A 27,082-nucleotide genomic window follows, 5' to 3' on the forward strand; every position below is an offset into this window, starting at 1 on the left:
ACAGAAAATGATACTGACACCAAGAGAGTATGTTGTGTGCACCCACCTTCACAAACAGTGAGGTTATCTTCTCAGAGGTATTGTAGTAACGTGAGATGCTATGAATCATCTTTATTGCATTTATGAGACCTGGAATAGCCTCTACCATGGACACCTAAAAGGAAACACCATAAGTTACTCAGTGAAATTCACCACTGCCTTGTATCTTGTATGATTTACAAATATGCAGAGAGGGTATAAAGTGTCACCTTTCTAATTTGAAAGTCTCTTTTCTACTGTGCATCCCCTTTACTGCATTAGCCGACTTATCTGATAGCCCAACCACTGTGATTAATTTGTCTGATTATTTTGAGAAAAATCTTGCAATTCAGGCTCAGACGACAGAGATGGAAAATGGAATCTAGAAGGGGCAAATAGCTAGGGCCTTGTCTACACAATCTTCCACTGATTTAACTATGCAGTGTTGTTGTAGCCATGTTGGTCCCACGATATTAGAGAGATAAGGTGGATGTGGTAATATCTTTTATTGGTCCAACTTCTGTTGGTCAGAGAGACAATCGTTCAAGCTTACACACCACTCTTCTTCAGCTCTTCTTGGCACATTCAGGCACTTAGAAACCTAAAACCCACTAACAGTAATTGGGATTTTGCCTCCTAAGTGTCTAAATCAGATAGGTGCTGCAACGCTGAGGACTGCAATGCCTCAATATCTTTACAAATCTGGGCCATGGTCTTTAACCAGGTAAGTTATAATGAGTAACAAATGAAAAAATAAACCTCCTCTGCCTACCTTCATCACAGCTCTAAACTCCCAAAATTTATTTTGAAATTAGTAAAAAAAAAAGAGTCAGCATTGCATGTCCTTCCTTGGATGTTACAGAAAGCGGAGCATTTGTTAGATTTGGCCTGGTATCACTGAAGAGGGAACACTCACTACCAAGTAACTTGTTTTTCAGTGACAGTATACTATAAACCTGTTTTGAGAACTTGGAACTAGATGCACGGATTCTGTGGGTGCAATGTAATGTTACATGACTTTCAAACTGTCAGTGAAACCTATGAAATGGAAATCTGCTTGCAGTTCAGTTGCTATATGGAATCTTATCTTTTCATTCAGGGAGTCAAAAGTTGTACTTACAGGGTCACTGTTGTATAGGGGGTCACAGCATTTTTCCAGTGTGTAGAGATACTTAACATTGTCTTTGGCTTCATTAGCTGCATCAGTGATGCGAGTATCCAGCTCTCGCCAGCTCTAAAAGTAAGAAATAAAAACCAAAAATAATTATTTTAAGAAAAATTGAAATGTCAAAGATATTGTACCAGGTGAGGATCTGGCCCTCTGTATCATATCAATAATTTAATTACAACCTACAGCAACAGATACATAACAAAGCACAATAGAATGTAGTTAGTATTATAGAGTCTATTTTCCATTAGACACCTATGTATACAATACCCATTAAAGTTACATTAATTGATCCAGAGAACAGGATTCCCACTATGCGTAGGTATGGCTACATCTTCACTGCACACCACTTTCAGCAGCATGCAGAGTACATGCAGCTACACACTGCAGTGGAAAGCAGACTGCGCCCACACTGTGGTGTATAGCCACATGTGTAAGGGAAAGGCTCTAGCAGCGGGGAGGGAGCAAAGAAAGATTTCAGCAGCATCCTACTTTTGGAGCCTTCCCCCACTGCCAGAGCCTTTCTGTGCAGCTGGGAAAGACTCCAGCAGCAGAGAGCTGGCAGAACCTTTCCCCACTGCCTTTTCCCACCAGAGCCTTTTCCTGCTGCAGGGAAAGGCTCCTGCAGTGGGACATTACACTACTAAAAATAGAAGCGTAGATGGAGAGGTGCTGCTTGGACATGCAGAGAGCCGCATAGGGTATATACCACCTAAGCAATGTCTCATGGTCTACACTGATACTTACATCCATGCCAGGGGTGCTATCTGTGTACAGGCTCTACACACCCACTGAAAGGAGTGTGCAGCATAGAGGTATCTTATCAGTTTGGTGGAGTTCCCAATTCAGCATCTAAGGGCTAGTCTACACTACCCGGGCGGGTCGCGGGTGAGGAGTTTTTCGTTCGGAGTCTAACTATCGCGATCTCTAGACGCCATAGTTTGAACTCGAAAGCGCCGTCGAACTCTCTCTCCCTCCACCGCAGAGCTGGAGCAGAGTCGACGACCTTGGAGGCGGAGTTCGGTTCGGCGGCTGCTGGGCGAGGAGGTAGTTCTAACTAGTTAGGGTCAGCTACCAGCTACGCGCTTCTGAATTTGCGTTGACCTAGTTCGACTAGTTCGACCAGTGTGTAGACAGGCCTAACTTATCTTCACTTCTGTTACACCTCAACCAGACAGGTGATACAACACAGCAAGTGGCAGTGCCAAGGCATACTTTATACACTATGTTCTATGTACGTATCATGTGATGCCATGAGGGAATGAACTTGCATCACTCTCACCAAGACAGGAGAAATTCTAAAGGCAAAAGGATTTTTTTTTTTGAGCTGGGGAATACTTAGTTACCAGTCCCCTCAAGCATAGTGGTAAATCCACCCAGATCCCTCAGCAATGCTTGGGAGCCCTGAATTCCAAGAACTTGCAGAAGCAGCTACTGCTTACAGATTATGGGCCTGTGGAAAAATCAAAGCACAAGAGAGGGAAGTGATGACCAGCATATGGTAGCGAAAACTACTTTATCCTTCCCCTCATTGCAGAAAATGCCTGATGCTAGGGAACTGGCTGGTAGCATATTTGAAATTAATAATCTGCCATCAATGCCTGAAGTGGCTGTTGGAGCAGCACAGTAGATCAGCTGCTGCCAACACAGGGATGTAGTGAATGGTAAAAGAAACCTCTTATCGCTGATCGCAAATGCAAGTTGGAGAGCATCATATGGGTGAGAAGAAGGATAGACACTGGGAGTGAATGTGGTGGAGTTATCAGTAGAGGCAGATTAGGGTTTCCTGGTGCCCTGGGCCAGAGAAAGTGTGGGGGCCTTCCCCAGGCCTTCCCCCTGCAGTCTTGCCCCCATCCCACCCCTTCCACCTGTGGCCCCACCCACAGCCCCACCACTTTCTGTCCCTTCTCCCCTCGGTCTCACCCCATTCCACCACCCGCCACTGCAGCTCCACAACCTGTTTGTTCCTTTCTGCTCCCCCACTACAGCCCCAAGACTGGAGAAGCTCTGTCCCCACCCCACAGCCCTGGGGCCACAGTGGGGAGTGAGACCTCCCCCACCCCTGAGGCTGCAGCAGGGAGCAAGAGCTCCTCCAGTCTTAGGGACGCAGCTGGGGTCCGGGTGCTGGAGCTTCCCCCACTACCCCGTGCTTCTGCGGGGGCCCAGGGTCAGGGTGCAGTGGTTTCTCCCACCCAGCACTTCTGTCAGGGACCAGGGTCAGGATGAAGGGGCTTCCCTCTCCCCACCCCAGCTTGTGCTTCTGCCAGAGCCCAGGCTTCCACCACCCTGCTCAGATATGTGCTGGGGACATGGCCCCCATTTTTATGGGAGCCCCCCAATTGGCCAGGGCTCCTGGGACCAGGCCCCGTCAGCCCACTGGATAATCCACCACTGGCTATCAGGAACTGGGCTGAGAGGAAGCAAAGTGGCACACGATAAAATGGATGTTTTGGATAGGCGGTAAAAGGAAGAGCATCTGGGAAGAGTGACACTTGAGGAGGCTCTCCTGCTTTAAATTTGTGCTTGGGAGTCCGTGACTATTAAGCCAATTCCTCTACCTGATAGATTTCTGAAGCCATTGGCTATGTGCATCTTATTTAGATCAACAGAAATGCCATCAAGTGGAATGTAAGGAATCGTTTTGCTTGGCCACAAATATGGGGACTATTTTCTTCAGCTACCTGCCTGTTCATTCTAATCTGTTTTATGTCATAACCAACTTCTCACTGAAAAGCTTTTACTATTAAATACTGATTTGAGATATGCTCCATAGATGCAGGCCAGTGCTTTATCACCTAATAATAAATATTAAGTCAAATCCCAGTCTTTCCCTCAGTCCCAGTTTAGTGTGTTGAACTTAAAAAAATATAAGGGGCAATAAAAAGAATATAGAACATCAGGATTTTGTCCATTAAATATACTGTATATCCTAGGAAACGAATACTGTATGAAACCTATTTTCAGCCTTTAGTTCTGTCTTAAGTTAACAGAAACCTTCAGAAGTCTGGATTTAGCAGCAGCAAGTACTCCCAGCACCGCCTTCACATCTGGGCTCTTCAGTTGGTCCAAAAGGTAGTTGAATTTAGACAATCGTTTCTTCCAGTGATCCAGTTCTGCTCGTGGGCCCAAGTCATCAGCTTCTTTCCTCAGCTGATCATTTTCAGCCAGGACCTTGAATTACACAGCAATATATCAGTGACTGATACAGAAGTGCTGCTATTTATCTGAACGGATGGCGGCAATATGAAGTCTCCTATTATTACTGACGTTCACCTCCTGTTTGCAGTGTTGTTGTACACACAGTTTTCTATGGTAGTCCCAGGATATTAGCAAGATAAGGTGGGTGAGGTAATATCTTTTATCGGACCCACTTCTGTCAGTGAAAGAACTGACAAAGAGCTCTCTGTGTAGTGCAAGCGCTTGTCTCTTTCACCAACAGAAGTTGGTCTGATAAAAGATATTACCTCACGCCCATTGCCTCTCAGTTATCCTCCTGTGACTAGTTAGGAGCTAGGCTCCTCCTCACCCCACCTCACCCCCCTTCTTAAAAAGCCAAACTGACTCAATTTTGCTTAAAACTGTAAATTTGAGTAGACAATGGGTATTTCTTCAAAAAGCCAACATAAGAAATCAAATTAACATATTAAGACTTGGATAGCTAGCAACAGTGTAACCTTAAGTCTACCTTAGGTCAAGCGTTTACTTTAACACACTGAGTTCATTACTTCCACTTTGTTTCATCACTGATTATGACAAAGCTTCTACAAAGAGCACAATATTCTGATAAATCAATGAGAGAGGTTTAATAACCAAGTCCATTTGGCACAGGATAGATGAGGGAAGGAAGCTAATAGCATTTCCACTCCTTTACATCCCATGACTATGTTGTGAAGTGCGTTCTCCTCTATAGTCTTCATTGCAACTGCAGTACATCAAACTCCCAAAATGAAGTGCTGCTATTAACAATATTAAATTGTTAGCTTACGTAAGTTAGTGCTTTTTATTATTAACTCCCCACAGTCTATAATCGAGTCCCAAGAACAGCACCCTTAGACCTCTCTAATCTACATAGATTTTTACATCACTCACCACAGTGGTATTTGAGTGCCTTAGGCTAAAATCTGCTTGCTGTACTAAGTATACTGTAGTGACAGCTTTAATGAGCATATTTTCCTTTTAGCAGTGTGTGCAGTACTAAAATGAGATTTTACAATCTTTTGGCAAAGGGAAAATACCCTGAAATGTTGCCAGATGTCCTTACTGTGCACCTACATCAAGATCCTTGCATTTCCTTCCTCCCCCAGGAGATCATGGCTTTTTGCCTTTTTTTTTTAAATTAAGGCCGCCAGAAGTCAATGCTGGTTTCTTTGTGATTTTGTATTTCATCATTTAGGAAGACTGAGATGCAAGAATTAATTTCTAAGAACAGAAAATCAGTAAGACTTAACATAAGACACGTTTTATTTCTCATACTAAAAAAAATTGCAATCTGCATATATGTACATTACAGAGCCCTGTTTTCAATTGACCTATATAATTTAACCCTAGACAATATACTTTGAGCTACAACACAAATTCACAGTTTGGGAATAAATGCATTTTTTTAAATCAATTTGGTAGTTTGACTTGGTGCTTGTCTACACAAACACTTAGTTTGCAGCAAGCTGGGATGTAAGTCTTCCTCATACTATTAGGCCATGCACTAAGTGTCTGGTATGGCAGCAGGTTTATTACAAAGTTCCCTAGGGCATTTTTGATCTATCCAGCTTTGAAACAGGAGTAGGCCAGTGTGCACTATTGAAATTTTAGTGTGCAGCAGCAGAATCCTCTCCCCACCCCTCCATAAACTAAGCATTCAAGCCCTTATCCAAAGGCACAAAATATAGTAATTAATATTCAGCAGACTATAGCTTTTAAAAACATGATACTACCAAAGGATAACAATACAAAATAATCAACCTGTAATTCATAAAGGATTCACTCATTATGTTTGTGCCAAAAACAGATACAATAGATGTATATGTATCATAGGGCTGTTTTGGAGTGGAGAAGCTGAACAAGTGCTGCGCTTTACAAATAAGATCAATCCCTTAATGATAGCAAGGAAGCTTAACTCTGAGCATCATGGTTAGCATATACTGTATGCATTTATTTACCAATTTAAGATAGGTTGGAGCTCTGTATAGCATACTGATAGGAGAATTAAGTGCATATGTGGCCACATTAGTAAATACTTCTTTCTACGAGTTCTGGGCTTAATGCCACTTGTGTAAACAGGACTAATCCAAGTTTCACTGACATTCATGTCAGAACAGTTGGCAATGTTTCAGATCTGTGCAGCGCATCACCTGTTCAATTTGTTTGATCCATACTTTCATGCAGGCCTCTATTCTTTCTAAAGCTTCTGTGCTGTTAGCAACAGCCAGATAGTCTGAAGGTCCCTTTAGAGTTTTCAAGTCATATGTGTCACACTTTTTCAGATTCACCTAAAAGAGGAAGAATTAAAAATTCAATAGAGACAGTGAGGACAGATACTTCAAGAGTTACCATTTCATCTGAAAAATTATTGCTTTGCCCTCTTGAAGAGAAGCCTGCTTTACATACCCACAGTTACTTTGAAGTTACAACATAGGCCCTCCTGACACCCTAAACCGGAAGCCTTTGTCTGTGTTCCTTGTTGGCTCTGTGTTCTCTTTTTGGATCTAAGAGAGACCAGACATGTCTCCAAGTTCTCCTGGAGTAGTTCCTACTATCCAATAGTGAGTATTAGTTAAAAAGGCGGATTAGTCTTTTGAGTTGTTTTCTATATCTGCAATTGTGTGTTTGCTATAGAATTTCTTTAATTTTGTACTGCTATTGCTTTGACTGAGAAAGAAAGGAGGGGGGATTCTCTCCAGAGATGGATAAGTTTAGACCTTGTATTTTTGCATCCTGGTAATACAGAGACAGTTACTTTCTTTTTATTCTTTAATAAATCTTTTCTGTTAAGGACTTGGTTGATCTTTCCTTGGGTGAATTCTCAGGGAAAGGGGAGGAGGGAAGCATCCCTCTGTAGTTGAATCCCGGTATCTCTCCTAGGAAAAGGGAGGGGGGAGGAAGCAGGGGGGAATGGTTTATTTCTCCTAGGTATAAGAACTCCATGGATTTGGGGCTCTTGGGATCCCCAAGGATTTTGGGGAAGGACTGTGTCCCAATACACGTACATTATTGGGTGGTGGCAGCTTTTACCAGATCTAAACTAGGATTTTAGTTTAGGGGAGTCAATGCAGGTCCCCATTTTGGAACCCAACAGCTCTAAGTGGGGGTGAGACCTATGACATGGTGGCAGCAGTGGGATAAATTAAGAACCAGAGAAGCCATTGAGAGCTATTCTTTCCCTCTAGAGCAGGGAGGCAGCCTGAGAAGAGGGGCGGGTAGAAGTATTCAGTTCTAGCAAGGTTTTGCTAGAAGGAGATTTTCAGCGAGGCTGGCTGAAGGGAATAAGGGTTTTCTAACAAGGCTTTTGTTAGAAGGGACACCTACTGAGAGGGTACTTAGCAATTTGCAAGACACAGTTGCAAAACCGGTTTGTTTAGTGCTGTGAGGAGGAGGGGGACATTTTTTTTCTCTTTCTCAGTCTAAAGCACAGTTGGTAGCTGTAAACCAGCTACATCAGCATAACACCAAATGCAAATACAGAGTTTTTGTTTCTTTTCTATTCAGTCTCTCCGGGAATAGAAAGGGGTAGATATTGGGGGAACCAGTTCACTGACTGCAGAGGGGTGTGGCCAGCACCAGAAAGCAACACCAGCAAGCCACACAGAAAATTCACTGACTGCAGAGGGGTGTGGCCAGCACCAGAAAGCACAAAGACATGAGTAGCAGTCAAACAGCTGACCACAAAAAAAAAACATGGAAAAGCAAGAGGCTAACCACAGGAGGGCGTTGGAGCTCCAAAGGGAGGCCCACCAGCAGGCCCTGGGATTAGCAAGAGCTAACCCAAATGTTCCAGCCAACCCTAACAATCCTTCTCCAGGCACTGTTCCCCATCCCAAGAAATTTCCCACCTACATGGCAGGTGAGGACACTGAGGCCTTCTTAAAAAATTTTAAAAGGACCTGCCATGGGTACAGCATCCCTGAAGACCAGTACAAGGACTGGTCAGAAAAGTGGACTTTTGCTGTCTATGACAATTATTCCATCCCCATGCTACTGGGGGAAGACTTGGCCAACCATGTGCAGCTGGCCAAGAGGGGGGGAGTGGTCAACCGCAGTCAGGCCAAACAAGCTTCCACTCCCATCCCTGTTCCTGAGCCGTCCACCAGGACCCCGTCTGTGTTACCAAAGACCCAGACAGAGCTGGTAGAACCGGATCCCATGCCAACAACTACAGCAGCCATAGTACATCCAGTCCCAGGACCGGAACTGGAAGAGCAACCAGCGGCAGAACCAGCGCCAGCACTGACGCCAGCGCTTGCAACTCCACCGCCAGGGGGCGCCAACGGGCCTGAACTGGCAGAAGCAGCAAACAACTCTACCCAAGAGGCTCAGCCAGAGCCTCAAATATCACCTTGTGCACCAGCGGAGAGCGGTTCACAGTCAACGGAAACAACCTCATCACCTACACCGCTTCCAGAGGGACCCAGCCCAAGTCCACAGTCTACGGAGGAACTGGTGTCTCCAGCCTCAAGGGAACAGTTCCAGACTGAGCAGAAAGCCGATGACAGCCTTAACAAAGCTTGGGCGGCGGCACGGAGCAACCCACCGCCTCTCAGCTCTTCTATTCAATCCCAGTTTGTTGTAGAAGAAGAACTTTTATATAAGCAAATTCTTTCTGGTGGACACCAGAAAGGCCAGCATCCTCAAAAACAGTTGGTAGTTCCAACTAAGTACCAAAACAAGCTCTTAAGCTTGGTCCATGACATCCCAGTGGTCATTCTGGGGTGAACAGAACCAAGGACAGGTTGGGGAAGTCCTTCCACTAGGAGGGGATGGGCAAGGACGTTGCCAAGTATGTCCGGTCAAATGGTTAAAAAGTGTTCTTGAATGTCAAATATCTTGCTGTTTACATACTTAGTAGTATATGTAATAGTGCATGTGTTTTGTTAATCTGTTTATTTTAAAGTTCTAGAAGGAAATCACCGCCAGTGTGGTTCCCCCACTGTCTGCGATTTGGGGGGCGTGTCATAAATAAACAGATCAGGGTTAAGGTCTCTTTTACCTGGAAAGGGTTAACAAGCTCAGTAACCTGAGAAACACCTGACCAGAGGACCAATCAAGGGACAGGATAATTTCAAATCTCTGTGGAGGGAAGCCTTTGTCTGTATTCCTTGTTGGCTCTGTGTTCTCTTTTTGGATCTAAGAGAGACCAGACATGTCTCCAAGTTCTCCTGGAGTAGTTCCTACTATCCAATAGTGAGTATTAGTTAAAAAGGCGGATTAGTCTTTTGAGTTGGGGAGGGATAGCTCAGTGGTTTGAGCATTGACCTACTAAACCCAGGGTTGTGAGTTCAATCCTTGAGGGGGACCACTTAGGGATCTGGGGCAAAAATTGGTCCTGTTAGTGAAGGCAGGGGGCTGGACTTGATGACCTTTCAAGGTCCCTTCCAGTTCTAGGAGATTGGTATATCTCTGATTATTACCTATATCTGCAATTGTGTGTTTGCTATAGAAATTCTTTAATTCTGTACTGCTATTGCTTTGACTGAGAAAGAAAGGAGGGGGGATTCTCTCCAGAGATGGATAAGTTTAGACCCTGTATTTTTGCATCCTGGTAATACAGAGACAGTTACTTTCTTTTTATTCTTTAATAAATCTTTTCTGTTAAGGACTTGGTTGATCTTTCCTTGGGTGAATTCTCAGGGAAAGGGGAGGAGGGAAGCATCCCTCTGTAGTTGAATCCCGGTATCTCTCCTAGGAAAAGGGAGGGGGGAGGAAGCAGGGGGGAATGGTTTATTTCTCCTAGGTGTAAGAACTCCATGGATTTGGGGCTCTTGGGATCCCCAAGGATTTTGGGGAAGGACTGTGTCCCAATACACGTACATTATTGGGTGGTGGCAGCTTTTACCAGATCTAAACTAGGATTTTAGTTTAGGGGAGTCAATGCAGGTCCCCATTTTGGAACCCAACAGCTCTAAGTGGGGGTGAGACCTATGACATACCCTAAACCAACAGGCCAAATTTCAGTAAGTTACTGTTAACAATCCGCATGTCACGACTGGAATGTGGGCGTTCAGACCTAGTGGTCAGAGCAGGAGTCAGGCCAGGTCGGTACCGGAAGGCCAGAGTCCAAGACAGGCCAGTGGCCAAACCAAGAGTCAGGTGTCAGGAGAAAGGCAAAGTCGGAAACCAGAGTCTGGGGTCTCTAACACACAGTGTCTGAAGCACGGACAGCAGGCAGTTTGTGTTGTTGCTCAGACAATTCCCTGTCATGGCTTAAATACTGGTGCCAGCAAATCAGTGGGCTGGGAGAAGCTGCCACTCAAGTCCTGCTGGGTGGTACTTCCTGCTGAGTCCAGCCTCTCAGGGCCCTTCCTCAGGAGCCCAGCCTATGCCTCCTGTGGTGATGTGCAGGCATCAGCAGCCCAGAACCCCCATGGTCCCAGATTCTAGCCCTGCAAGTTTTTACACTGCAGTACATGATGCTGCCTTTTGGTCTGCAGTTTAGAAAAAGCCCTTGAAAGGAACTTTCTGCAACAACAGCAATGTTAGGTTCATTTTATCTTACCTTTTCCATCAGACTCTGCTGAGCTCCTGACAAGACACTAACAAATCCCTCAAGGGAGCCAAGGAAGTCCTGCCGAATATTAGCTGCCTGCTGAGGACTACCAACCTCACCCCAACCTTGGTTCATAGTCTTGATGACCGGAATGAAGATTTCTGACAGCAAATGCTGTACACTTTTTAGTAAGCCACCCTGAGCCGTATCCAGCATGTTGAAATTCACTTCCTGAAAGAAGGGGATATGATGCATATCAAACTGGAAAATAAAGTTGGTTAAGATATATGTATGTGATTATATAGGCTGGTCACATTATAGGTGCTTGGAGAATTAGAATTTGAACTCCTGTTCTTTAGCAAAGGCTGCAAGAATCCTAGTCCTGAACAGACTGGCCCCTCTCGGGATTGTGGCTCAGTTGAACTGGCTAGCAATGAGCATTTCCCTGTTCCAGTTTGTTTACGTGGAGGCAGGCAACTCCTGTCCTCAAAGAAGGGGGATGAGGTGGCCCAAAACGTCCTGATGAGGTGGCCCAAAAATTTTTTGGAGGCATTCATCCAGTATTCCACAAAGACCTAGGTAAAGCCAGAGAGGTCACCATTGTACACCTGTATCAGAGGGGTAGCCGTGTTAGTCTGGTTCTGTAGAAGCAGCAAAGAATCCTGTGGCAGCTGTTAGTCTATAAGGTGCCACAAAGAATCCTAACAGCTGTTAGTCTATAAGGTGCCACAGGATTCTTTGCTGATTGTACACCTGGACTCACTTATTTCAGTATTAAACCAAAATAGGTTTTGAAGTCTCAGAATAGAATAGTTTTGTCAACAATATATACACTGAATTTGCTACTGACAAGGAGTTCGGAGGAAAATGTTCAGACTCCTGGCATGAAAAGTTCAAAGGAAACCTTGTTCCCTTGAGTTAAGATCAATGTCAAATGCCAACTGAGGTACTATTTTAATTGGGGTAAATTTATAGTGTCCTCAGCAATGGTATGTGGTCATTTTAACCACAATTTCTATATTTAGTTAAACACTTGAGTAAAATAAGTGTGTAGCATATCACTACCTAACGCAGAGTCAGGTAGATTAAAGCAAGCATTCCATAGGGGACTAACCACAAATACACTGCTGTTTATACAGGGAAATCCCAGAACCAACAACAAAATTAACAATTGCTATGTTAACTTCAATGATGGAACATAGGAAAAGTATCTTGAGAGGTCCTAAATCCGTCAGATTTTAACATCATAACCAATGCTTTTAATTACTCCTAAATGTAGGTAGCCCATCATATGCTCATCACCCATCTCAATTAAGAGTGAGGTTTAAATTTTTAAAGTACCTAAACCCATCTTCCAAAGCACCTAAGTGACTTAGGAGCTTAAATCCTATTTCAAGTTAATGGAACTTCAGTGTTTTTATTAATTTATGTAGATTTGTCTTTTCTTCAGCAAATGAAGCTAATTAATGTTTTTCAAAGGGAAACCCAAAGTAAAGCGTTTACAGTGAACTAGCCTGGTAAGAGCAAGGTAAGGTTGACGGTGACAAGGACTTATGCAGAGCTCCCTGAGTTACCGCCACTATCTAGGAATGTAAAACTAGCAAACATCTGATTATAACCCCTAGCTTAGGAATTATATGGGGAAATGGTAGACATATGCCCTTACTTAAGGATGGAAACCAAATCCCTTGCCACCCCTCCTGGTGCTATATTTCCATTCTGAAAGATTCCATACCTTTGCCAGTTTATATACCAAATGCACATTCAGCGACTGCTTCATCTATAACTGGAATACAGCAATATCTTCAGGGCTGTGACTATTGCGTATCAGAGTACAACCATTTAAGGCATTTATCCCATAGAACTACAGGGTCAAGGACTGAGATACCAAAGCCAAAATATTTGATAACCTTTGCCTCTCCTTGCCTATTAACATCACTTCCATATTTTTCAAAGCAAACTTCAACCATCCTGTATCAGTCACCTTGTTACTTCCTGGTTCATTGGAAGACATCCCAAGAAGCATCGTTTGGTAACATCAAAAATATTAACAGCATAGGTTGTAATCAAACTGCTGATATTACTGATATCAGGCAGTGATGCGTTTGGGTACCTTCAGTCAATCCGGAATCTACAGTTAGTTTTCTTCTGAAGTTTTATGAAAGTCTAGTTACAAATTTTGTAGTGACGTCCCTGCATCTTTGTCAGTGAGTTTCTAGTTCTGTCTCAATGATTTATGCTTTGCAGCTCACTCTTAAGAGTAAAACATACTGCACGTCTACCACTACTTAAGCATAAAGGGATACATTAAGAAATTCTTTACCATACACCATGCTCTTTTGCTCTATTTTTGATTGTGGCTACTTTCTTGCATGCACTATTAAATAGATAAGAAAAATCTTTAAAGGGTTAAGCACCACGTGCAATTCAAGGGATTGCATTTATACAGGATCTTTACTAGTTACTTTAATAGTTTTCTACAACACCACCAACTCTGTTCCCTCTTTAGATTCTGACACCCTAGATGCTAACATAATCTCTGGTATCCAAGACCCAAGCTATCAAGAGTCTTCATGTTTTGATATGCATTCCTAATTGTCGGAGGATCATGAGATGAACTGGCTCCATTTTGGTCATCTCGGATTATGCCAGAGTTAAATATTTCATTGGGTAAGCTTTTATATTTGAGTACATATATTTTTATTTTCATTGTGTTCTTTGTGCAAAACTTGATTCGATCATACAGACAAGCATGACATCATTTTCACTGCAAATCCGCAAGACTAAATGTGTGGAACATCTGGCTGTAAAAACAAAAAGTGACACCTATATAAAGTTCAAGCTTCAGCATCACAGTGCCACCGTTTGGCACAGTCTATGGTGTGGTCAATAAATCATCACTGGAGATGCCGCTGTTTGTTTTCTTAGACCCTGACACAAATTTTCCCTTTTTGCTCCCCACTTTTCAAATCTTGTGTTGACTATAATAATGCGCTTGAAGTTGGTGCCACTGCTACCAGCACAATTGTTTGTGAAAGACAAACTATGCCACATTTCCTCAATTACACTCTTCCTTCACTGGAAAACGCAACAATATTCCCTTTTTGGAGCTCTACTCAGTTAACTGTACCAAGAGGTCTCAAATTAGAAGCTGCTATGATGCACCATAGAAACTGAATTAAATTTTACTTTCTTATACTAACATCCAGCATTAACCTTTATCTTACCCGATGGATATTCTCTGCAGTGATGGTTTTGGAAGGACTAGCTCTAATGAAGAATACACATACACCGGTTAGAGCAACATCTATTCCCTCTGTCACAAACACTTTAGGTTTCTTGCTCCTTGCTGAGTGAGGATTGGGTCCTGTGCCTGGTGGGCCAAAATGTCCTATAGTTTATATGAAAAAAAATTAGAGTTATCAACAGCTATGGTAAGCTATTCTTTCTAAAGGAAGGAAAGCAGTAGCTCAACTTTTCCATATCTAGTACAGGAGCTACTCCTAAACTGAAATGGGGACAAAAGTTTGTGAAGGGGACACTAGGGTCTACATCTGGTTTAAAAAAAAAAAGTCGTGTAAACTTTCACTAAAAATGGAAAAAATATATTTGAAGTTTTAAGTCAACATGGAAAAAAATGCCTCAAATTCAACATGAAAATTTTCATTTGGGTATAGTTTTTGAAAAGTTAGTTTTGGTTTTCAGGGGACTGACAGATGGAGATGGACACACACGTTTTCCTGTGGTGAAGGGCACCAGAAAGTAAAGAGGAAAACAGAGGGTGAAAGGAAACCAAACGTATAGTTTTCTCACCGTCCCAAAGAAAAACAGATCAAAATTGTTTGGTTCAAAACAAATATTTTGGTTTTGAAATGAGTGAAAAGGTGAAATATGGATATTTGTTATCTTTAAAAAATAGTTTTAATTGAAAAGGGAGAAAGAACTGAGGCCAGCTTTATTAAGTTATACTGTTACATTTTAAGGCATGAGGGACAATACCGTGACTAGGAAGAGGAGAGCAAAGCTATCAAGTGCTGAGAAACTCAGCTCTGCCTGTGGTATCCATTAGGGACATCTATATGTCCAACTATGTATCCAGTAGAAGCAGTAGTAAAGATTGAGTCTCATTTGTTAATTTCTTATGCACATGAATAGTCACTAAGTAAACAGTAATATTGCTCATACTGGCAAGGTTACCTCAGATTAAGGGATCCAATATTGTGTCAGCAAAAGGCTAAAAAGAAGTTTGCAGAACATTTTTAGAGGTAATTAAGTCAGAGTTAAGAACAAGGAGAGATGGCCAGTGAGACCACCAAGGTGGCACAGCAATGAGTCAGAGTTAAGCAGAATATGAGGCAGTTAAATTACCTGTCTTTGGGGTAAAGACCTACACCATATAATTACCATATAGTTGCAAGCAGTGAATGTGAGGAATTGTTTAAAAGATATCCCAATAAGATGGTGTTTTGAGAGTGTTAATAATGAGCTAGAGCTTAAACAAGCATCTGAATAATAGGATCACACTTCCATCCTGAAGTTTGGCCAAGATCATGAAGCAACAACTTTGTGTTTATTAATGGAAATTAGAAGTACTGCTACTAAGTGATTGGGGTGGGAGAGGAAAAACTATTACATTTTTATAGTTTAACTTTAGGTTATAAATTAACTTCATCTACCCCTGTTCCCAGTTCATTTGCAAAGTAAATGTCAAAAACCTAAGGGCCTCATTACAATACAAATTAAACCATGCAGTTAGGTTAGTAGTTATTTTTTTGCCCTCAAGATACTCAAAGCAAAACTTTTGTTTTGCCTTGTCACTCAAGAACTTAATGAACCTTTTTCAGCAACGTACCAACATCAGGTCAATAAGCCTGGGAAAAAGAAGGTCATTCATTCAATATGCATGAGTAATTTCTTTAATCTTCAGATGGTGTAATGTGATCATATTTGTGAGCCACAAGAAAGAAAAAATAATTACTAAACGTTAGTAAAGTTTTTATCTACTTGAGTAGATAAAAAATAATTTGTGAAGACACGTGTGTATAAATATATTTGCGCATATGTCAAAGCCAAATGGTATACAGCTGCTTTCAGGCTACACTGAAAGTAGTTAATTTTACCTAATTATAATAGTGCCTCAAGACATGTTTAAGACAGAAAAGAGAATCTGATCTTTTAACCTTTCTCCCACTCCCTGAGTTGATTTGCAAGACTGAGATTTTTCTTTCTGTCTTCACTTAGTTTTTAATAGATACTTCCAAGCCTCCCGGTTTCTAGGGATTTAAGTTTTTAAAGAACAAATGGTATCAGAGTTTCTCCTCATTTTCTATTAGTACTATGTTTTAATGACATTCATAATGCATTCAAAATAATTTTGCTAATTTGCATTATTAATTGCTTGCCTAATAGACTTTACAGCAAGAGAGCAGTACGTTAACATCCCCTCTACATTTTGATTAATGGACTTTTTTGTAAGTTGTATTTTGAGCGGAGGGAAAAGTTGACTATTATTGAGTAATGTGATGTTGCGAGACTGAGTATGCACAACATTCCGTTATTCAAGACATTATTGATTAAAAATTTCATCCTCCTTGCCTCATACATTTCCTGCCAAAAATCAGACTGATGAACTGTAAGAATTTCTGGAGGTAGATTACAGATTTTAAAACAGGAACTATTTCTTCTGATATAAAAGGTGTAAACTTTCCCACAGTTGGCATTATAGGCAGTAGCCTGGTAAGAAACCCAATATGACTCCCCTGTAATAGCCAGGAGAGTAAAGCAAGCTGCTGGGCTTCTTAGCAGGATGTAACCACCAAATAGCATAGGGTATGCCACTGGGTTCCCTTCCCCTTTTTTGGTACTGCTCTTTGCTAGTAAATGTCACAGAGTTTGAAGCTGCCCTAGAATTTTCTCCTTTCTTCTCTCATTACCCATCAGATGTTTTCACTTCCTTCTTTGCCATCTGTTAGCTTCTCCCTCTTTTCATCAACCTAGCTCCCTTCCCTTAGTACCTCACATCCATATCCAGTCAATCCATTCCACCCCTCTACATCCACCCTACTTCAAAATTTAATCTTCTAGCTCCAAGTGTAAGTTACACCAGGTGTAACTCTGTCAGTCACTGCCATACAGGTGTAAGGCAACCTGACTAAGGTCCAGAGTGACTTATATGTCACTTGAAGCTGGTGCATTCAGGAGAATCACCTTCTAAATTATTTCCATCCCTCTTACAAATGCTTCACTTTTGAACGTAATTCAGTTTATTTACTCTGTTTAAGGTTACACAGAAACACAGATACTATATCACGGAGCATCATCAGGGTTAGTTTATTGCATATGTGCAATACATCCTTGGCATTCACACAATTTAAGTGGAGGGAAATTAGAAGTATGTGACTTAACAAGATTTCAGGTGCCTTGATCCTCACTTTATTTAAATTGGAAAATAGATATGTTTAAATATCACGTAGCACAACTCAGGATGCAACATGTTACAGTAAAAAAAACAGTACTACTACAAGTTACTTAACCAGTTTCAGGTGTCTCCACATCTTGATAGTAGAACATAATATGACGAAATCCTTCAGTGGCCAAGAACTTATTGATGCGCTCAATCTGTTAAAAGGTTAGGTTAGATCATTTACATACTTTTCCTAGTTATTTACTGGATAGCTTACCAGCATTCACAAAATCAAGCCTTAAGTTCATGCATTTTAGCATCATTGTTAAATAGGAAAGTTAAACCATCATGTAAGGCCCAATTCTGCCACTTTTATTGAAGCTGAGTTGCTTCTACCCCTGCCAATAAATCTACTTAATTTAATGGGGTTACTCAAATTGGTAATTACTGTGTAACATGAGGAAAAATAATAGGATCAGGCCCTTATTTACATCAGTACACCATGTACTGTATATTGTGTTCATAGTTATAAAAGTTGAGTTCACTGTACATGGCTTCAATTAAGGCAAAAATGTACAGAGAGCTCTTACTCTGTTTCTCTACCACCATAGTTTTAAAGGATGAACTACATTGACTTGCTAATAATTAGCAAAATGTAGCTGCTGTTCCTAAGCAGCATAGCAGCAGCTTTTTGGATGTAGCCATGTTCGAGCCTCAAGGGGGAATTTCGCAGCTATGTCCAGATTTAAGACTACCACAAATGCCCTGCTCCTCTAGCTTCCTTGAGCTACATCTTTGGGATGTTCAGCCTTAGGTAACTGTCCCATAGGCCTTTTAGGGCTCTATAAAAGGTAATCAGCAGTTTATTCACCCAGCCATTAACTGGCAGTCAGGGGGCTCAGGGTACAGAACCTATGCTTAATATTATTTTATAGTGCCTGTATTGGACATGTAGCGGGTGTTTCTTAGCACATCCACAAATAGCCCCTAAAGGGTGTGGCTCCTCTTAGATGGACAACAGCTTATGCTGAAAGTGTCCTTTCTTACCGCTGAAATGGGAGTGCAGGTGATATCACCATGATTACAGATCACTGACAATGGGTCACTGAGAATCTCCCACAAAGCAAGTACTTCAATTTTGCGAGATCCTAGAGAAGTTCCCTCTGCTAATCAGATGCATCACATTCAAAAGTCTGGGTTTAACCCCAGGTTGATCTTCCATTCTGTTGAGGCCCAAATGTGAACATGGGAAATGAAGGGCTCCATTAAACAGGGAAGGGGAGTTACTTCTTTCCTAATGAAGTTAACCTCTCTTGTAAACTTTGCAAATTCTCAATTATGTATTTTAAACTTAATATTCTATAGCCTCAAAAGCTGGAAGTGCAATATAGCTGAACTTGAGTGCAAGATGAGGGAAAAGTAATTAGAGGAGTCTGGTGATCCAGAGGCACGTACAAGTTAACTGATAGCTGCTATAAAAGTTACAATAGTAACTCTGAAGCCAGAAAATGTGCTACAGACTCTACAGAGGTAAAATTCAACATACCTGGTTACCCTCAAGAATAGCATCTTCCACTTCAGCTTTGTCCAGGTCCACGCAGGAAGCAACAATATCCAATATATAATCATGCCTGCCATCCAGCTGAGCTCTTTTGGCCTCCTTCTCCTCCTTGAGCTTTTGCTGTAAGAAAACATTGACCATTAGGAGAAAAGTTAGAACGGCTAAAGTGATTTGTACAACTGAATTTGCTCACTTTTCAAGCTACATCTCCTTCTTTTGGGGTTTACTTACAGTTGACCTATTTTTAGGCCCCAACCTATACTTGTGAAAAGTTATGAAATTTAAAGTTTTACAACTAATTTACTTGGTTCAACCATCCAATTTAGCCTACAACTTTATAAACTAAGCGTATTATATACCATCATGTATTCCTATCAAAGGCCTTCTCTGGAGGAAATTGCATGAGGTACCATCCATATCAGGCTACATAAATCTACCACAATCCTCAGCTCCTAAAGCCACTAGTCCCTACTTTTCAGACTATGTCCCTTGTTTACATCAGGACATGATTCCAACACATCTTATTTGTTATTCATGTAGGATTGCTACGGTTTTGTGCAGTAAAAGGACAAAGAAGCTAACTGAGGTGGTTGGGATTTCACACATTATCTCTTTAGTATAAGGAGATGTAACACAAGCAATAAACCTGAAGACACACAAGTGTTCACAAATGCAGTTAGCTACTGCTATTAGATTGGTTTTTCAAATACTATACCTCAGCTTCTAATTAAATTGAATCCCGTATGCAACACATCTCATTTGGTTAGAGACAAAATAACCTTCTGGAATAGTTGCTGGTATTATTGTGGTTGCAGATCACATGAATTAATATTATTTCATTTTCAATAAAAATTTAGAATTATATTTTGTTGGTGGTAAATCCAATCTTAATTTCCCCAGTGATAATGAAGAATTCAGTAAGTCTAGAGCATGAACGCAAGTAATATAGCCAGAAGCTGTAGCAGATCCAATAGGCCTTGCATAATTGAAATTATTCCCTTATGTAAATATCCTTCCTAATTATTGCAGGATCTTACTGAAGAATTTGTAAAAATTTATTTAAGTCCTAGAAACATTTGTTTAGAATGCTTGAATGTGTGGGGAGAGAATTTTTTTCTGTTAATGTATAAAATAGGTGACTGTGTTTTCATTAAGTTGATATGGTTGAAGAAGGCAATGGTAGTAAAATATTTGTTTTGTGCACATTAAGCACAATCTTTTATCATATATGCAACTCATTTGGTCCCTGGAGACTACAAAAGGATAAAACAAATGACAATATGCAATACGCTGCAATCTGTGGGCTTCACTCTGTGAGATGGATAATCCTTGTTTTACAAAGAGAACGATATTCAGCTATAAAATGGCATCTCACATTTGTTAGCGTTATTTTGCTCATTTTGTCCTTTTAATAAAAAGTTGTCACATGACTTGAGCTCAATGTTCATTTACCCATGGAGCTGGTTAGCAAACTGATAGAGGGTGAAGTTCCTCCCTGTGATGGGGGTCTATTGCAATTTCTTTGCCCCATCCCCGCTGGAGGTGGTGGCACCCTGACACACCTTGCCTAGGTAAAAACCCACTCAACCCAGGGTACCCACAAGAATTAGTTCTCTAATGGCCAGGCAGAAACAGTAACCAATCAGGAGTCGCCAGGCAAGTTAAGAATGCTGGCCTGCTTCAAGCCAGGATGAGTGTGGGTGGAGCCGGGACAAGACAGGAACTCCTCAGTCTCATCCAGAAATGTGGGGCCAGGTTAGGGCCTTTGTTTCCAGCACTGCAAACAAGCAATTACGTTTTTGTTTACTAGTTTAACATTGTAGACAACCAAATTGTATTTTTGTTTGTTCATTAACCACTTAAAAACTGAGACCATGTTCCCTGCCAGAGTTCTTCAGCTCCAGGCATGCTGCCACAACTTGGTAGTTGAAATGGAATTGACTTCTCCCCTTTTCCAGGAAGGGGGCCATGGAAGATCCCTTACAACTCCTGACTCAGCAACTGCCGACCCAGGTGGAGAACCAGCAACTGCTCCTTGAAGAACAGGAGGCCTAGTGGGCCATCCAGCTGCAGCAGAGTGCTCCTCAAGCCACTTCTGCTGTAGCAGCAATGATAGCAGCAGCAGTTCCAGGAGGCCATGCTTCAGTAAGTCACCAACTGCTCCCCATCTGAAGCAACACCACTAGGGCTGGATATAACCCTCTCCAAATTAAAGCTCACTGATGATCTTGAGCCCTATCTCATCATGTTTGAGCAGGTAACCCCAGTAGCTAAGTGGATAAAGACTACCTGGGCCATGCAAATAGATCACTTTCTGTATGGGGATGCTGCTTACCAGGCCTTGATGACAACGTCACCAGGGACTATGACAGCCTGAAAGCTGCTATACTCAACCAACTGGGGGCATCCCTGGAGATATACCACCACCAGTTCTAGACCAACTTCCACTTAGAGCACAAACCAAGGTTGTTCCCCAATGCCTAAAGGATTGGGTCAACCACTGGCTTCAGCCAGAATACTGTTCTTCAGAGACTACAAACTCGGTATTGCTGGATTGATATCCAGAGGTCTTGCAGCCTTTGTTCGAACCTAGGTACACAGACAGAATCTTCGAGTCACTGTCAGCTGCCACCCAACTCAGAGGAATTTGAGGGCAGGCTAGCCATGCAAGGATGATGGACATAGGCCTAGAGGGCCACAGGCCTAACCACATGAGGAGTCAGCTTTGGTTATCAGGAAAGAACTGGAGAAGTCCCAGAATAAGGAGCACCCTTTTACTAAACCCCCAGGAGACTCTCTGAGACACTGCCCCATGAGCCACCTGAAGAGGAGCACGCAGAATCATGACCGGCAGGAAGCAAATGAGGATCCCCTAACTGGACAGTCATCTGTTTTCAGTGGGGGAAACCTGGGCAACTTAGCTGTTTGTGCCCTCTAATGGGCTGCAATTACTTGGAGTCTCTTGAATGAAACAGAGGAGAATTGTAGCTCAAGTATGCCTTGGGGCAGTGTTGAGGCTAATAGGCTTAGGATGCTCCCAAACTTGGTGTGGGAAACCCTACTGGACCCAGAGAAACTACAGTAGGATGACTGGTATTCAATACCTCCTCAAGCTTCTGTACAGCATATACAATGCCTCCCTTTTGCTTGCTGCTAGGTAACAAGATGCTAGTGAATACAATGTTCTTGACAGTTATGTTATTCTTATGGCTAGTCTATTTGTTTTCTTATGTGCTATTCAGAGTTGATGATACAGACATGCCTGAAGGCTAGTAAAACATTAATAAAGTATTTACATTTAAATACTGTTGGCACACAAAACTACGGTTAATATAAACCTATTCAGCTTGAGTAGTTCTCAAAAAAGAGGAATCTCTCTCATCATTACACTTTATAGCTGCTGAATTTCCCACTGAACTCCTAGGTTGCAACACTTCATAAAACTACTTGCAAACTCAGCCATGGAGTTACTGACTTTTATTAACTCAGCCTGTGTACTTAATTTAATACGCATGTTATACACCTACTCAAACTCATAGTCAAAAAATTACAAAAGGTTGGTCGGCAAAGTTTCTGAGTGCCTATTTTCCTACAGATCAGTACTTTCCTGTAGGAAATCTGTTGAGCAGTCTATGAAATATTCAAACAAATATTTGGAAATAAGACCTCAAATAATCCTATGTGTAACACCTTTCTAGTCTATAAAGTTATACCAGGGCTCAATTGGACTAATTGTTTTCTGACATGGCTTTAAAATGGTTATCCACAGCCTATTTCTCTTTACAAAGTTTTGTAATTTAAAAGACAGCATAAAGATAACAGGATCAACTAATGCTCAAGATTATTTTATTATCGATGCAAAAATCACCACAACCATCAAATATACCCTTCCAGCTACTGGCTGGAGTTAGGTTGATAGGGAGCCTTAATTGTGGATTTCCTTAACTTAAGGTTTTAAACTGAAAAGAAATCTAAACTAACTTTTGAATTCTTGATTTGAGGTAATTACACCCTAGCTGTACTATATTATGCCTTAGTTATGGTGCTGGCTGGGTCTATGTGTGGTAGATGCACCCGCAGCCCCTAATGGGTGTGAGACCTCACAGTAGGGAAAACCCTTGAATCAGGAAGTAACCTTTAGAGAAAGGCCCAAGGAGGGAAAGCAAAAATGTTCTGAGTCAGCAGCAGGAGGGGAGCTGCCTCTGTTCCCTGTTCCAATAATAAATACATTGTCTGTTCTTACGGAACTTGTACCTGTGACATCATTCCAGGGACCCTGCCTGGAGACCACAAAGTCACACATCAATATTTCAACCTAAATTGCTGATATATACTCTCCATTTTAATTTAGTCTGAGCATTCCTTTTTTAAAAAAGTTAATACATATGCTGACATTAAACAAGAATCCAGAGAAAGAGCTACCATTTTATATTTCTAATGATATGAAGGCAAATATCTATCGCAGCATTTCCTTTCACGTTTTAGGGCCTGATTCACCCATATGTCCAGGCTGCTTTATGCTGCTCTACAGCAGTGCAAGGCAGTCATGGCATATTAGCTAGTTTAACGGGATTTACAGCTGCTATTATTGCCAGATTTACACCTTTACTCTATTTACACCTTCCCCCCCCTCTTATCTTCCCTGTTGAGTAGATCTGGTACAATGGGTTTTTAAAAGTACAGCTAGGACTAAGCATCTTTGCCAAAAATAAGTTTCACCTTCAAAGTAGGCTGGTGCATAAACTTTTCAAAAAAAATTGTGAAAAGTTCTCTTAGAAAATGGCTGCCATCAGTTGTTCACAATTGATTTAAGGCCGCAACTGCCCTTAGCTATCTCCCATTGCTATCCATGAGAGCAAAACCAACCTGCCATCACCAAAGATGGCATCCTCCATACTTTCATATCAACACTTAGCAATAAATGAATGGAGACGGTGGCCATCTTTTCTTATGACAGTCAGTGGCCTCCATCCCAGTGAAACAGTGAGTTATGGTGGCAATTTTGAAATAGGTATTCTCAGTTTCTCTAAAAATTGTTCTTCGGATGAAGAATAATCTTTCAATTACGAGTAACGAGGAAACAAACATTTACGTATTATGGTCACTTTATCCATTTCACCCACATCTGAGGTTTCACTTCTGTACCTGCTTCTGTGTAGAAAGACAATGCCTGTGCTTACATCATTGAGGACTAAGAAAGGTTGTATACTTTCAACAGGACGCCTTCCTGACTGGTTACATAAGTTGGAAGCTAAACTCATAATGAAACAGATGCATGTATTCAATGAGGCAAGAGTCAAATAACAGCAAAGAAAGATTCTCCACTGCTTTGTTCATTAGTATACACTATTCAAGATGTGCACTGACTGAGGCAGGGTTCCTGTAAAAAATACAGTAATGCCATCATTTCACTGAAGACTTATGGTCATGTATATGCATGAATAGCAGAGTTAATTTGCATGAACAGTACTTTTGAGTACTCCACTTTAAAGAATATTCAGGCTGCCAAGTATTTCATGTGCAGTTTGTTCCTTTTTCATCATTCATGAAATCCTAACTTTTATGGGGAAATAGCCTTCTCCTGATACTGATTCCACATTAAAATTGGAATTCCCAATTAAATGGTAATGACATTCTCCTCCCACACCTTAGAATGATTCACTGGGTATTAGTAATTTCCATCCAATGGAGCACACAATTTGTTCTAGTGATATCCAATTCTATACACAAAAGGATAAATCAAGCCTCATATACTTACAACTGCCACTAAAAACTATCGAACAACGTATGTTGGGTTTTTATAGATCTATAGATATAGATATATGCACAATATACTGTTATAATGTTATAGTAATATCCATTAAGCACACATTATCAATATAACATTATATTGCATATATATTTCTAGCAGTTACATTGCCTAAATTGGTTTGTCTTTTTATAATCCTATTCACTTATGCTAAACACCCCATAGCACTTCGCAAAGCTGAAGTCAGCTTTGGCATTAGAAAGTAAGAAACATGTCAAAGGCACAATACATTAATGTTCTGCCTCAGTACAAGCTGGGGAGGTGCCTTCACAGATCAGTACCTAGAATTCTGGTATCCAAAACAAAGATAATGAAGGGACAGAACAAGAAGTTAAGGAACTGGTACAAACTGATGGGTCGAATTTTAGTGATGTGTAATGAGTTTTGTAACTTGTAAAGTCATCCTATAAAACACTCCTAGCTGCAATGTGTAACTTTGGCAGCACACCTTCTGTGTAAGATGAATGTAGCAATGCTACACAAGACAGCGTCCAGGAAACTGCTATCATATTAAATCTTTTTTCCTGTACTATACTATTATTGACTTTTACAATAAACCTGACTGATATTGGTTATGTGGTCTCTTGAGTATATTTGTAACAAACCAAAGTGCGGTCAAGCAATTGACCATGAAATTTATCAACAGGGTAGTCTCCACCAAAACTTCTTTTATAGTACAAATCAATTCCAAAGCTTTCAAGTATACTAATGTGTCACATAAGCCAATTTTTATATACCCAGTGTGTCTGCTGTAACAAGGCCCATGATTTAAGGAAATACCGTGTGGTCTTCATTTTCTGCTCATCCTCTTTGATTAAGGATTTAATTTTGTGCACTATATAAAAATCACTAAGTATCTAAATGCTGACTGTTCTTTTAAAGTGAGCCCAGATCAGCAGTTAAGTTCAGCTCAGATTCATGTGCAAATCAATTAAAGACAACAGGGAACAGCACAGTTTGATCCCATATGCTGCTTTTAATTTCCAATTTCTACAGAATTAGCGTACATGTCACCTTTTCACTGAAAAATTTCTTTAGCCAAAAAGTTTGGATTCATAGACACTGTCATTTTGAAACCACAGAGTACTTTATGTTGTTAAAACATATTGGAAAATTAGCTTAATACAGCATAGCAACAGCATCACTTTTTCACATAAAGGCTATCTGATGCAAATTTCAACTATTTGATTTGATTCTGCTAAATAAGAAAAGCCAAAACCTCAGGCTTCATACATGGAAATAAAGAGGTACATTAGCCTTTTACTTTCATAAGCCAGCTCCACAATAACCCAGCTAATTTTAAAAAGATTTGAGGACAGCACAAAGAGATGGCAGTGATCATTTCTGCTCCACCAGACCTTTGGAAATTCCAGCGAGTAAAAATATCCATTGAGCAATACAAGCTACTGTGAGCACAAACAACTTATCCTCTGCAGTAAACATAGGTAAGAGTTCAACTCCACATCTGTGTCCTTATCTTCAAGGCATACAATGGTCTCTGGAATATCCTGGGCCCAGGGTCACCTGAAGCTCTGAGATTAAGACTAGTCAACAAATCCCCTCCATATTCACAGTGAGCTGTCCATAGCACAGGGAAAGCTCATCTGTACTGGACAAAGGCTTCTCAGGGGCCAGTCCAAGGCAATGGAATGAACTCCCAAAGGATCTAAGAGCACTTCTACCACCACTTTTTTTCAACACTTAGACCTTGTCTTCAGTAACTAACAGGACAGACAAGATAAATAAACTGTTCTGATAGAACATAAGAATGGCCATATTGGGTCAGACCAGTGGTCCATCTAGCCCAGTATAATGTTTTCCAGTAGTGGTCAATGCCAGGTGCTTCAGAGGGAATGAACAGAACAGGCAATCATTGAGTGATCCATCCCATGCCACCCACTCCCAGCTTCTGGCAGTCAGAGACTAGAGACGCCCAGAACATGGGGTTGCATCTCTGACCATATTGGCTATTAGCCATTGATGGACCTATCCTCCATGAACTTATCTAATTCTTTTTTGAACCCAGTTATACTTTTGGCCTTCACAAAATCCCCTGGCAACAAGGTCCACAAGTTGATTGTGCATTGTGTGAAGAAGTACTTCCTTTTGTTTTATGATGCCTATTAATTTCATTTGGTGAACCCTGGTTCTTCAGTTATGCAAAGGAGTAAATAACACTTCCTTATTCACTTTCTCCACACCATTTATGATTTTATAGCCCTCTATCATATCCCTCCCTCCTTGGCAGTCTCTTTTCCAATCTGAAAAGTCGCAGTCTTTTTAATCTCTCCTCATATGGAAGCTGTTGCATACTCCTAATCATTTTTGTTGCCCTTCTGTGTACTTTTTCCAATTGTAATATATCTTTTTTCAGATGGGGTGATCAGAAATTCACTCAGTATTCAAGGTGTGGACATACCACGAAT

The 27,082-nt window shown here is 41.2% G+C and overlaps 1 protein-coding gene across 1 annotated transcript in view; it reads right to left on the reverse strand.

The window, feature by feature from the left end:
• DNAH5 (dynein axonemal heavy chain 5) overlaps positions 1–27,082 on the reverse strand; it is a 284,226-nt gene that overhangs the window by 182,047 nt on the left and 75,097 nt on the right. The window contains exons 2-9 of the mRNA XM_039526328.1: positions 18,833–18,967; positions 17,417–17,501; positions 14,111–14,274; positions 10,893–11,114; positions 6,535–6,672; positions 4,181–4,357; positions 1,139–1,252; positions 47–154 (exon numbers count right to left, since the gene is read on the reverse strand). Of these exons, the coding sequence (XP_039382262.1) occupies positions 47–154; positions 1,139–1,252; positions 4,181–4,357; positions 6,535–6,672; positions 10,893–11,114; positions 14,111–14,274; positions 17,417–17,501; positions 18,833–18,967 (1,143 nt within the window). The remainder of the gene's footprint in view (positions 1–46; positions 155–1,138; positions 1,253–4,180; positions 4,358–6,534; positions 6,673–10,892; positions 11,115–14,110; positions 14,275–17,416; positions 17,502–18,832; positions 18,968–27,082) is intronic.

Source organism: Mauremys reevesii, linkage group 2, assembly GCF_016161935.1.
Source record: "Mauremys reevesii isolate NIE-2019 linkage group 2, ASM1616193v1, whole genome shotgun sequence".
In the NCBI taxonomy this organism is placed as follows: Eukaryota; Metazoa; Chordata; order Testudines; family Geoemydidae; genus Mauremys; species Mauremys reevesii.